Source organism: Aplysia californica, unplaced genomic scaffold, assembly GCF_000002075.1.
Source record: "Aplysia californica isolate F4 #8 unplaced genomic scaffold, AplCal3.0 scaffold00370, whole genome shotgun sequence".
Lineage (NCBI taxonomy): Eukaryota > Metazoa > Mollusca > Gastropoda > Aplysiida > Aplysiidae > Aplysia > Aplysia californica.
In genome coordinates, this window is record NW_004797640.1 from 619,573 (window position 1) to 633,680 (window position 14,108).

At 39.6% G+C, this 14,108-nt stretch overlaps 2 protein-coding genes across 3 annotated transcripts in view; one reads left to right on the forward strand and one right to left on the reverse strand.

Annotated features, from left to right (window-relative positions):
* The window catches only part of LOC101860112 (HEAT repeat-containing protein 5B), a gene marked incomplete in the record, with an annotated part of 91,797 nt that extends 85,278 nt beyond the window's left edge, over window positions 1–6,519 (reverse strand). The window contains 2 exon segments of the mRNA XM_013085392.2: window positions 105–239; window positions 6,285–6,519. Of these exon segments, the coding sequence (XP_012940846.1) occupies window positions 105–230 (126 nt within the window).
* Window positions 6,520–8,726: 2,207 nt separating this feature from the next.
* LOC101857264 overlaps window positions 8,727–14,108 on the forward strand; it is a 32,012-nt gene continuing 26,630 nt past the window's right edge. For both annotated transcript variants that reach the window (XM_013085393.2, XM_005103391.3), the window contains exon 1: window positions 8,727–8,768. The gene's annotated coding sequence lies outside the window, so the exon portion shown is untranslated. The remainder of the gene's footprint in view (window positions 8,769–14,108) is intronic.

Genomic DNA, 14,108 nt, shown 5'->3' on the forward strand with positions numbered 1-14,108 from the left:
AGAGAGAGAGAGAGAGAGAGAGAGAGAGAGAGAGAGAGAGAGAGAGAGAGACAGACAGACAGACAGACAAAGGATCAGACAGAGGTATGCATGGAATTGCTTACCTTTTGAGATGCAGCCAACACTTTATCCAGGAAACGGAGCCATTCGAAGACAAACACAGGTCTCTTTGACTCAGGAATGCGCTTTAAGGCTTCCTCATTCAGCAATAAACTGTGCGCTAATTCCATTATTATGCCCTGGGAGAGGAAAAAAAGAGTAGGTAAAACTGATCTGGAGTGTACATCACAGGCTTTATTGGTCCTACTAAAATTATTTCACTTCAACTGTTACTGTTTGTTTACTGTTGACCCACTTAAGTAACTGTCAGACAGCTGACTTTATCTAACAGTCATGTTGTGGCTCATTTCGAACTACACTAGACACAAATCAGAAACATGAATTTTTGCATATCTCACGAGTCTTGTAATTTGCCTTTCTAATTTTTAGCGTAATATAATTTTAAAAATTGAGATAAAAAATCTGTACATGTATAAAAATTTATACAGTCAAACCTGTGTAAGACAGCCACCCATTGTCAAGGAGAAAAGTGGCCGTATAAGACAGGTGGCCGTCTTAGGCAGGACTGATCAAGTAAAGGAAACAAACCATTCCCATCTGAGGCCCCAATCGAAAGTAGCCCCAATGTTGTTGTCTTTGTTGGTGTTGTTGCTGTTGGTTTGTATTTCGTTTGTAATTTTTATTTTGACGCTGATTCTGCACAATGGTGACAATAAATCGAAATGTATCAGACAAAGAAGACAGAGTGACTGAGAGTGCCGTGTTAAAACAAACACATGGGTCGCCACCACTCCGAGAACGAGGGACGCTTCTGTAACAACTTCATGTTGACGTCCTTTGTTACCTTGTTACAGACTGGGTAAACAGTGACCACTCATCTCACTTACCATTTGAGTATGAGTTCTGGGCGGGGCTTATGGGTTATGAGGGATCACACGCTTACCTCACCAGCAGCTGAAAATTGGTAGCTATTGGTCAACAGTAGGAGGGGCCTACGCAACATGATCGGTTGGAGGGACTACCAAACAACAACGACAGGTGATTGAATTATCACGGCTCGCCCACAACGCCAGGGGTCAATGCACAATTTATGACAAAACGTAATGGAGTCACTAAGGTGACCGTCTTAGACAGGTATTATTGCTTAGTATTATAGGGGTTGTGTGTTAAATTATTGTGGCCGCGGCCGCATTGGACAGGTGCCCGTTTTACAGTTAAATTATATTGAAAAAACGCAAGGGGGGAAATGGAAAGTGCCCGTTTGTACAGGTGGCCGTCAGGGCAGGTTCGACTGTATATATATGACATATAACCAGGTTATTATTTTTCTACAAAAGTACTGCATAAAGTCATATGAGCGTGCGGGACACTTTAAGTCTAACTTTTGTAACGTCTACTGCCATTGTTAACGACCAAGACAAATTTCTCCCTGCGAGATGAATAAAGATTGTCATTGTCATTAATATTTTCAGTTGATAGGAAATTTTGAATTTTGCCCGGGTGGCGGCCGAAGCCTACTCTTATCGATTTTAGACCACCAAGGGATCTTTAACGAGCGCAACTTGCACACGGGCCCTCCAAGATTTTTTGCCCTTGTCCGAGAAGGCTAGGTGTAGATCTTTCCTACCAGAAGATCAGGGGTGTGGCAGAAAGACAGGAGGAGCCAAGGAGTAGCAGTAGAAAGGCTGCAGAAAGAGTCAGGAGCCCAGAGGAGAGGGCAAAGGAGGTGAGGGGGTGGGGGCAGAAAGTGGAAATGAAAGTAGACAACAGAACATTGCTTGAGAGAAGGAAAGGAGGTGAAAGGAGACAATTTTAGAGAAGAAAATTTTTCGGTCGCTACCCGGATTCGAACCCGGGACCTTGGAATGAGAGGCCAACACCTTAACCTCTAGGCCACGAGAGCCCCCTATGCATTTTGTGTCTTTTAGTAAGAGTTTCACAGCACTTTGCTTTGCAACATTTAAGTTACTACACAAGTGCCGAAGATTAGAGGCGTATCAAGAGATAACAAACACAAAAATGAAAGACAATATAATGATGACAAATGTTTGACAGGAAAGAAGGAGCAAACCACAGCAGAGCACTCGCCACCGGTCCACATTTTGTTTACAGTTCACAACAGAAGCTACAAAGTTAAAAAGAGGAAAGAAATAGAGAGAGATGTCTCTTCAGGTTGGTAATTTAAATAATTAGTACCATTACAATCAACTTGAAAGACCAAAAAGGGCTAGGAGGAAGTCTGCAGCACACCGCAGCCCTCTCTCGCTTCACCCGCTGCGTGTGCTTGCAGAGGCGTGGCTTGCTCTATCACTGCGTTACTCTCTCTCTCTCTTTCACTCACTTTTTACACATTGAATTTTGTTAATGAGCCTTTGTCCCTGCTTGCTATAACTGAAAGGGCTCTGATGAGGCCCTGTTATTGCTAAAACTAATAGACAAAGAGTAGGAAAAAAAACTGGGATTTAAAAAACTGGGATTTAAAAAATCCCAGTTATTACCAGATCCCTGTTATTACCGGGCCTGTTATTTATACGGTTTCCACTGTATTGATATATTTTTCTAGTACTTTTGGGGCTAAACGCAAAGATTGCCAAACCTCCTCTTATCATGGGAGGGGTGGGAGGCTTTGTCTCTCAAACCTCCTAGTATAATATAAAATCTGACAATCCTGGTCTCACAGCCATTGTCCTGCTTTTTGCTACCACCAAAATCATCATCAATGCCTTCACCCCTGGCAGGGTATAGGCCACCAACAAGCTCCTTCCATTTATCTCTGTCCTGGGCCATCCTTCCAAACTCGTTCCAAGTGAGCTTCATCCCTCTCATCTCCCTTTCCACGCATCTCCTCCATGTTTCCCCAGCCTCGTGCTCCTTGTGGGTTCCACTGCAGTTACTGTCTTGTGATGTTTCCGCTGGGCGTTTTTGCTTATCATGTGTTTCTGTAACAGGCTCTTTTTACGAGAGAGGTTGTTAGTCTCATGACTCAACCCCCAACATGGAGGCAGGGTGACTCTGTTTCAGGAGTCACTACTTGGTTCGCCATGTAGTCGCCTCGTACGACACGCCAGCACAAAATGTCAGTCCTATTCTTCTCAATGCCGGGACTGCACGGCAGAAAAAAGGTGTAAATAAAACAAAATTTTAAAAGTTACGGAAGGAATTCCGTAATGAGTGACCACCCCAAGAATGCCAATAAAATGTTGAAAACTCAATAAATTATAAAGAAGGGACCTCTATAACTATAACCCCAACCCTATTAACCCTCTCTATCTCTATTTATAGCGGTCGCTAGAGTTACAGAATTCCTCTCATCAAAAGTGACATGATATAAGGTCACCTTCAAACCTAATCAAGGCTAATCAGGGGGGTCTCCTGGCCTAGAGGTTTTTAAAGGTGTTCGCCTCTCATTCAAAGGTCCCGGGTTTGAATTCGGGTAGCGACCGCAAAATTTTCTTCTCTATAAAATCGTCTCCTTTCACCTCCTTTCCTGCTACCTAGCAATGTTCTGTTGTCTGCTTTCGTCTCCACTCTCTGCCCCCACCCCCCTCACCTCTTTTGCTCCCTCCTCTGAGCTCCTGACTCTTTCTGCAGCCTTTCTACTGCCACTCCGTGGCTCCTTCTTACTGAGCTGCTGTCTTTCAGCTACACCCCTGATCTTCTGGTACGTCAGATCTACACCTAGCCTTCTCGGATTTATAGGCGATAAATCTCAGAGGTCCTGTGTGAAAGTCGCGCACATTAAAGATCCCTTGGTGGTCTAAACTCTATAAATAGGAGTAGACTTCGGCTGCCATATATGGGCAAAATTCAAAATTTCATACCAACTGAAAATATCTAATGTGTTCCGCGCACTCATATATGACCTTACGGACCTGTGAGCGTCGTAAAACAAAACCAAAAAACAATCAGACACACACAAGTAAGGGGAAACAAAATCGTGTTCTTGGAATTTCCTATAACATTGCTTAAAATCTTAAAAATGTAATTCTTATCTCTGCTCGACTGCCACCCTAATTTGACGACGCTGATTATAAAAAATGTTATAAAATATGTTTTTGTCTACGTGAAGCAGCAGCTCTGAAATGACCATTTAAAATGGTTGGTTCCCAGTCCAGTCCGGTGACATTGAGATCACGCAAACCGCAGAACCCGGGTTGGTGATGGCGAGACGGCATTGAAAGTTCACGACCTCAGTGCTCTCTTGTCATCTTCATTTTTAACAACAGTGAAAACAGTACATTTATAACAAAGAGTGAGATTAAGAAGTTACATTTTCACTGTTAAAAAAAGGAGATACGACAAGAAAGCACTGAGGTCGCGAGTTGACAGTGAGGTGCCCTTCCCAGTTTTTCGGCATATAAGTAATAAGAATGTAGTTAGGATTCCGATTTATAAAGCCGACAACGCCGATCGGTGCTTAAAGCCACCTGCAGTCTGCCAGCTCTAAGTGGGGCAAGTTGGAAATCATAAGGGAATTTTTATAGTATGGGCTACCTATCGGCACTTACAGAGTCTGTCTCTGAAATCAACGTTCTCTATGTTTTCGCCCATAACCCATGTCTCGCTATTCTCACCACGGGTGAGATAACCCATGGATGTCTCGCTATTCTCACCCCCCCCCCCCCACCCCCCCGGTGAGAATAGCTCCCACCCCAGTGTGGGCATGAGGCGAGGACCACCCCCTGACCTCTTGCAGGCCGATAAAATCACCTCATAGGGCCTTTGGTGGCTTACCATATATGTGGTTGGGAACGAATTATAATATTTACTAGAATCTATAAACACATTTTTCGCCTCTCCACCAGTAAAAAAAAAAAAAAAGGCTCACCACCGACCCTACTGAGCAGGATGTGGGACCGACCGCTGGCCGGACTATTCGTTGTTTACACACTGACTTAATGATGGCAGGCCTCTCACTCTCTGCCTGCACACAATAAAGTATAGTATGGTTCAAGGAACAGAGAGCGTGTACAATCGCAACGAGACAATTTAAATGCTCTTGCATGATGGTAGAAGGGTTGAAAATTATTCAGACCAAATGGGCGAGGGCGTTAAATCGTGTTAACCAGTTTAATAATTTTACAAAGCAATCCATGCTCTTTCCTTCACTTTCATTTTTTTCCCCTTTTATTCTTCTTGCCTCTTCTGTCCCCTTCTTCTTGAACGTTTGGAGCCAAAAAAAGAGAGCCAAAGAGCCAAAGAAATTCTCCGGGCCAGACGCGATCCAAAAGAGCCAAATTTCTCGGATTTGGCTCCAATCTGACAACCCTGACTGTGACTAGATCTAGATCTATTTGGACAACACCAAAGACCGTATCCAACACAATCCTGTGGAGCACCAGACCCGGTAACCTCAGCCTTGATCCCTCTTGGGTCATTTCTGGTAAAACAAGGGAGAGGGTGAGAATAGCGAGACATAGGTTATTCTCACCCCTAATAGGCCTTTCCGGCCTAAATACCTTGCCTAGCCACAATGACTAGATCTAATCTTAACTGAATGAATGGTGGTTCCAATGGAATTTCTAGCGGAGGAGAGACCTTGTTTACCTAGATTCTAAGTTACTAGAATCTCTACATTTTCTAGAGATCTAGATCTAGATCTAGAGTAAAGAGTACTAATAGAGAGAGATCTCATCTAATGTGGGCTAAACCAAAATTGACACCTAGAAAATAGCCTACAAATCAAAGCACCGATCCTGAAACTGAAAATGAGTGGCGGCACTGGCTGGTGGGTGTGTCACCATGTATGTCCAAGTCCTCAGCCTCAGCGTAGATCTAGATCTAGATCTATATCTAGATCTAGTTTTAGATCTAGATCTAGATTCTAGGCTTACACTTACAGAACACACAACTATAAATCTAAACTAGATTCTAGATCTAGATTTTTAGACCAGACGACACACACCCACAAATCAAAGTGTGACGAAAGTAAAAGTAAAAGCTCTGCTGGAGCATCAACTACTAAGAATACTAAGCTCACAAGTACAAGCGACAAAAAGAAAAGAGCCTGGATCCGGTATACTCATAAAAAGGTAAAAACAATGCCAGACAAGAGAAAAAGACCCCCAAAAAGCACCATGACTCCAACCTCAACCAGCAACCTCGAATATTTAGACTTAGATCAACCTCAGTCTCACTCCCCTGACTTTTGTGGCTTACAAATGTTATAACGGCCAACTCGACTAACGGGCAAACGGTTACGAGACGATAATATCTGTCCTCACCTTCTTGAAATTAAAAGCAGAAATTAACAATCCATTGAGTATATCCGTTGGTGGCTTTTCAAACAACAAACAACACACAACCAGTAAATGGCTCAGTAAGAAAGCAAGTCTGCCTTCTCACTTCTCACACAAACACACTTCAAGCAGCCGCAACATCAACACAGAACAACGAACGAATCGCACGATCAAGCAGAATGAGATGAGCCAGGCCAAGATAGAGTTCGTCTACTAATATTGCCAGACTTTTGCCCATCTAAACATTGGGTTTCTTACCCAGAAAGATCTAATTATTAATTAAATTTGAATACATTCTTTCATGTGATCGTAATATTTAAAATGATATTTGAATAAAGAATACTGATTATAAAACGAATATTGCTTTGAAATCAATTTTATCAAAACATAATCTAATATATTGCACAAATATAACTGCTAAGACACAAGTAATGTTACAACCTGGCATATTCCTATGACACACCTTTCTTGCATGCGTCATTGCCTGGGCCTCGGCAAGACGGACCATCTGAAGAAAACTGAGGTTTTGAAAAAGCTGGAAAAAAACAAACACAAAATGATTTATTATTGTTATCAAACAATTGTAGTAAAATATTGCAAAAGCCTTCCAAGTTATAAAGTACACATAGAACAAGAGGAAAAATAAAAGATTTATCTCACAAATTATACATTTGATTCTAGTTTTCACTTCACTGTTGTGGCCAAAGACATGTAAATGCGTATTCCAAGAAGAGGCCAAATTAACAATAATACAGATCGAGTTGAGCTATCGACAGGCAGCCCACTGGAGAAGCCTGATTGAATACTTCATTTCATTCATGTAGTTAGAAGTATCGTGTTAGATGCCTGCTTTAATCGCTTGAATTGATGATGGAATTTAATGAGCTTTGAATAAAGCGATAGACTTGAGGAAACACATATTATAATATCACATGTACGACATACACTTTTGACAATTATTAACCTATGATATGTATTGTTATACAATGTACTGGTTTGGGGGGGGGGGGGGGGGGGGTAATTACATCTTTCTAACGTTAAGGTTTTTAAAAATTCCGATGTTGGGATAAATATGTGAATCAATACCTCGTATATGGATGTGAAAACAGTAGGATAACCGTTAATATAGTGCTCTGCAATAAATTCACTCACAATGGTTTAACTGGTCATATTGTGCTGAAATTACTTATTATAATCATTTTAGGTTGTTTTATTATCTAGTTGTTGTGAACCCCTATAAGAATGGAATAAGAGCATAGGTTTGAAAAGAAAAGGGTACCGGTTGTTTTTTTAAAAATTGTTGTTGTTGTTTTTTTGTGTTTTTTTTGGGGGGGTTGTTTGTTTTGTTTTTTTTGGGTTTTTTTTCTTTAATTGTAACGAACAAATTTTCTCTGTTGGGAAAAAAACCCTGTCATTTCACATTTCCCCCCTCAATATTTAAAAATAAAATGTCATTCCAATCGTAGATTCTTCGACTGGTCCGTTGTGGACTCAAGCTGTGATTTTTGTGTCATTTCCACCACCACCACCAACAGAATAACAATAAAAACAACTTAAAATAAAAAATATTCTTAAAATCCACCCTCTGCGTATTCTCCTCAAGTTTCATATTAGTCTTTTCTTGACAGCTGGGGGTGTGTTGCAAGGATCTGTGAGTGATCTTGAATGACTATATATCCTACAGTGTGTACAAACTGAATTTTACTTTATCGAAATTTTAAGGACTTTGCTAAGACAACAAATATACGCAACGTTTATTTATACGAACAGAGACCAAGAGGCAGGCAGATATAAAGAGATGGGAAGATTCCATCACAGAAAGGACTGGTCTGGCAATGATTATCGAGGGACGCATCGAAAGAGACAGAGAACACATATATAATAATATAAAGGGTGAATACGGCGTCAATAGCTCGCATTGGTGCCCTCAATTTAGTAAGAAAACTAGACAAAGCGTGACACAAGGACAATAATGTAGCAGCGCAGCGCAACTATAAATAAAATCAAAAACTGCTACTGCTATTGCATTTTATTCTGCGAAAAAACTGTTTAGGTGAAAGTACACCCTGAAAGCACTATCTAAACAAAATAATATAGTGGATCCGTCTCTTATTGCCTGCCAAGAGCGATGCCCCGTGTACTCTGTATTTCCCGTTTCCGGTAAGAGGACAAATTTGGTTGTTTGGTTGCGATGCGCCAGAGGTCGCTCTCCATTGTTATGCTTGTTTTCTTTCATTAGGCCTACTGTCAAAACGCAAAGAAACACTGACTGGTATGGAGAAAAGTTGCGCAAGAAACGGAAACGGGAGGAACTCGGTTTTAAAAAAATTGCTAAAATTCTGAGTGCTTGTGCGATCCCGGATCTTTCTAAATCTAGATCTATAATCTAGATCTAGAATATACTCTCAATTTTTGGCTAGATCTAGATCTACCCAATTTTTAACTGAAACTTGGGAAAACAACAACAAGGTACGTCGGTGCAGCGTCTCTGGTCGTCATTGTATTTTTCATGAATCTTTTTTGAGTAAATCTAGAATCTATCTAGATTCTAGATCTAGATCTAGAATCTTGATCTCTAGATCTAGATCTAGAATCTAGATCTAGATCTAGATTCTAGATCTATCTAGATCTAGATATAGATCTAGATCTAGATTCTAGATATAGATATCTAGATCTAGAATCTCTAGATCTTGATCTAGATCTAGATCTACTAGACTCTAGATTCTAGGGTCTAGATTCTAGATCTAACTCGACTCACACTCACGACACTCACGTCGTTGTCGTTATAATATAATTTTATAAGGGACTGCCATTTTATAGAGCACAAAAGTTAAGTGGGGAAAGGAAAGAAGATGTCTAGACTAGATCTAGATCTAGATCTAGTTCTAGATTATCCAGATCTATCAATATCTAGATCTAGTTCTAGATCTAGATCTAGCCCTTCGAATTCGAGATATTTTTGTCTGAACTAGATCTAGATCTAGATCTATCTAGATTAGAGAGCTTGACAAGACGGTAACCGGGCACGTAGCCTCAGGGTCTACATACACGGTAACCGGCAACCGGGCGCCTCTCATTATCTAAGAACACGGTAACCGGGTATTTAGTTTTGTGGAGGAGGAGGGGGGGGGGGGGGGGGCTTGAACTAGGTGCACAGTAACTGTTTTGCTCCATTCGTGACGTTGGCATTAATTTTTCCTTTTTCACCGTGTAGTCTCAATGTCACAAACACGGTAACCGTGCGCGCAGCCTAATATCTACGAACACGGTAACCGTGTACTTAGTTTCGGGGGGGGGGGGTGCGGAAGGGGGCTTGAGCTAGGTGCATGTACGGTAACTGCTTCGTTCCCTTCATTATCATGACGTTGACCTTTTTTCTTTTTTCACTGTGTAGTCTCAATGTCACACATTCTCAGTAACCGGGGGCTTAGCCTCAATATCTACGTACACGGTTGCCTCTCATCATCCATGAACACGGTAACCGGGTATTTAGTTTCGAGGGGGTGGGGGTGGGGGGGCTTGAGCTAAGTGCACAGTAACTGCTTTGCTCCCTTCATAACCTTGACCTTTTTCCTTTTTCATCGTGTAGTCTCAATGTCATATATACACGGTGACCGGGCGCGTAGCCTCAATATAATCTACGTACACGGTAACCAGCAACCGGGCGCCTCTCATTATCTACGAACACGGTAACCATGTATTTTGTTTTTTGGGGGAGCTTGAGCTAGATGCACGGTAACTGCTTCGCTTCCTTCATGACCTTGTCACTCCGCTTTTTGTGTGTTGTGAGCGGAATGTAATCCCACAAATGATCCCAATCTACCACTTGTCATCTTTCCTAAAGGAGAGCAAAATGCAGTGACACTGAAAACCTGCGAATCTGGAACAGAAAGCTAAAATACGATGTTTACTATTAAACATGTAATACTATCACGAGAGAGAGAGAACAAGACTCAGAAAACAGAGAGAGGGAGAGAGAGAGAGAGAATTTTTTTTAAGTATGCACTTGATGAGGTCACACCTCTCTTAAACAAAAGGACAAAGAAACAAATGTACTATCACCCATCCAATGAAACGCGGACCTTTTAGTTAAAAAACACGGCTTACTAGGTATGAGTATGACGGATCCCAATTCCGTACAGGGCTTGCACCAATGTACGCTTTTCCGTAGCAAGGAAGCTCTAGTAATAATCAAATTTCTAAATACCGTACTAAAATTAAATTTGCTTCCAAGTTCAGTTTTTGTCATCCGGTGTTGCCTTCAACCCTACCCCTCCCCCCGACTGTACCTTTAAAAAAAATCAATAATCCCCCCATTCCGGAGCCCTGTGGGCCATTCCAGCGTAACGAACGTCACATTCAGAGCATTTTTTGGGTCTATTTTTTAACCCAGCTGTGTTGCATTTTTAGTTCAGAGCCGTAAAAATTGTGTCAGTATAGCATCACCAATTGTCAACAAGGTGCTATCTACAGTTCAGAATGCTTTTTTAGATGTACATCTTTGAGATAACTGCAGCGAAATGGACGTCACGGATTTGGACAAAGAGTTTTGTGTCACCTTAGACATGCTGAAAACTCTCTGAATTTTGCAATGCAAGACACAGACAAATTTGTTCGGGCTATAACTAAGAAATTGAAGAACACTTTAAAAAAAAAAGCTTGTTAAAATGTCTGTTTTTAGTCAGAAGATATAGCCCAGAATTTGTGTAACGGACGTCACGTAACGGACGTCACCGATTTGTCGACTGCTATATTGCAGTATTACATTTCAAGTGGTCTAGGGCCCTAAACGTACATGATACCCTTCTATATCTTTGTTATATAAGGCAAATAGATGAAAAAGCTTGTGTAAGTGTAAAGAATTGATACTTCTTACTTACTTTGCTTACATCCACATGCACGTACAGGGCTTGCACCAATGCACGCTTTTCCGTAGAAAGGAAGCTCTAGTCATAATCAAAGTTCTAAATACCATACTAAAATTAAATTTGCTTCCAAGTTCAGTTTTTGTCATCCGGTGTTGCCTTCAACCCTACCCCTCCCCCCCCCGACTGTACCTTGTATGATTTTGACTCAAAACACAAAGATCAGGGTACAGCTAAAATTGATGGATTTCACATGTGACGTCCGTTACGCTGTATATTTCACATTTCAATGTTTAAAGCAGGGTTGGTGATTTATTTATTTATTTATTTTTTTTTTTTTTAAATCGATTTTTAAAATTTAAATCAGACTTTTTAAATTTAAATCGGATTTTTTTTTTTTTTTTTATTTTAAAAAAAAATGTCGACACAGTTTGGGATTTTTGGTGGCTAAAAGTAAGTTCTTTTAGTGCAAAATACATTGTCTTTATTTTAACTAATGATTAATTTAAGCAACTGCAATTTTAGAAAGCCTTAATCTGCTATATCAGTGAATTATAAATGGCTACAGACAAAAAATGAAGAAAATGTCAGTCTAAAAGGAGGGGGGGGGGGGGGGGGGTAATTATGCATAGATAAACTTGCATTTTACTACAGTGTGTGTGTGTGCGCGCGCTTGTGTTTGTCTAAAAAGAAAAAAATGCTAATTTCAATTTATGAAAAAAAAGTTAAATATACAGTATTATTTTACTACTTACAGTGACAGGGGGGGAAGCAGACTTTTAAGCATGATTATTTTAGTCTACTAAACCTTATATCTGTTTTATAAAACCAAGGAAAGGAATTCTGAATGTTTAAAGATGTAAACACAGAATATATTTTTTTAAAGTGATTTAAATCACTGAGTTTTATTTTTAAAATCAAGTTGATTTAAATTTTAAAAAAATCAAAATCAACCCAACCCTGGTTTTCTATTATGAAAAAAAAAGTAAATTGAGAACTGTATTATTTTACAGTGACAGGGGAGAAAGCAGACTTTTAGGCATGATTATATTAATTAACCTTATATCTGTTTAATAAAACCAAGGAAAGGAATTCTGAATGTTTAAGTTTAAATATGTAAAAACTGAATACATTTTTTTGAAAAGTGATTTAAATCACTGATTTTTATTTTAAAAATCAAGTTGATTAAAATAAAAAAAATCAACTGATTTAAATCAACCCTGCTCTGATTTCATTTATGGAAAAAAAAAGTAAATTGAATACTGTATTATTTTACAGTGAAAGGGGGGAAAGCAGACTTTTAAGCATGATTATATTAGTCTACTATACCTTATCTGTTTTATGAAACTAAGGAAAGGAATTCTGAATGTTAAAATGTGTAAAAACTGAATAAAAATACATTTTTTAAAAAGTGATTTAAATCACTGAGTTTTATTTTTAAAATCAAGTTGATTTAAATTTTAAAAATCAACTGATTTAAATCAACCCAACCCTGGTTTAAAGTCAACAATTTTGCATCAAAGTATGTGTTTCAATGTGAAAACAGAAAACAAAAGGAAACAGAAATGGCCTGGGTAGTTTTTAAGTAATCTTAAAAAAACAGTAAAATTATAACGGACGTCACATGAACTTTTGAGGGGTGAAGGGGTTACACACAATGGTATAACATCAGGATGGATGCTAAGATCTTAGAATACTTTCACAGTTTTCTTGCTGTTGATCTTGTTAGATTTAGAAACAAAAGAAACATCAGTTCTGGTGGTGATTTTTATAACAAAACTCTAGCTGAAAGGAAGGCAAATTTCTTGTACGAAAACTTGATCAAGTAAGTTATAGGGTGAGTATGAATACCATGCGATATCTTCACTGCGGGTGGAGATAAAACAAAAATTCAAAAATATGTTACCCCTGAGGTGTTAGGCTATGGAGATAGAAAGAAGTAAGTGTTTTTTCCGACAGGGTCGGAATAGAAGAAAGGGAGTGTGTATATAGACCCGGTTACCGGGAACAAAGTTACGAAGTATACAGTCCCGGTAGGGAAAATCTTTTGTGATTTAGGAAAGTTCAGCGCCCTCTTGGCCAAATGACATGGCTTTTCATCGAAAATTGGACTAGTTCATTGTTTCGTGTACACACAGCGTAGTGCAGCGAGGCTTTAGAGTCCAAGATCGAGTTTATAGAGAGTAGAGTTCTTAGTGACAACAAGTTGTTTACATTTCGGACCATTCATGCTCGAAAAGGAGTCAAAACCTAAAAATAGTTGCGAATGAAGAACGTATAAAAAGCAGTGGTAGCCATGAGGTTGTAATGGCTCTCTATAAATAATCTCACAGCTACACACCAGCAAGGTCCGAATTCATTTAATCTCGTCACCCAAGCACAGACCACACCCACCTCCAAAATAAATAAAAATAAAATATTTATAGTCAATTAAGTTGTTTTTTAAAATCTTAAATGAAGCAGAAATATCAAGCTTTCAATAGATCAAAAAAACAAAAATTGGATGGAAAGTCTCTTTTTTGCCTTTCGAGCCTCATAGCTGATAATAGCACACTGCGTCTTACGACTTATTTTCATCGGGGCGGACAGATATGCTTTTCAAATTGCAAGTGGCTATTCTCCAGCGTCGCGCCGGTCAATAGATCAGAGGCTATTCTCTGGCGTCACGCCGCGGTCTATTACTTATGAATTACAATGGTAACAATGTGTTTGTCTTGGGAAAAAATTCCCATATAACTTCACCACTTGGTGCCACTTCCATTGATACTGGCGATACGTTTTCAGACACAAACTGCCCCCAATTCCTCCAATTTAGAATGAAGAAAAAGTTACATTTTCACTGTTTACAAAAACGGAGATATGACAAGAAAGCACTGGTCGCGAAATAGTTAAATTTATCGAAAATTATAACAACAAGAAGTTAAACAGCAAGCTGTACTATGAC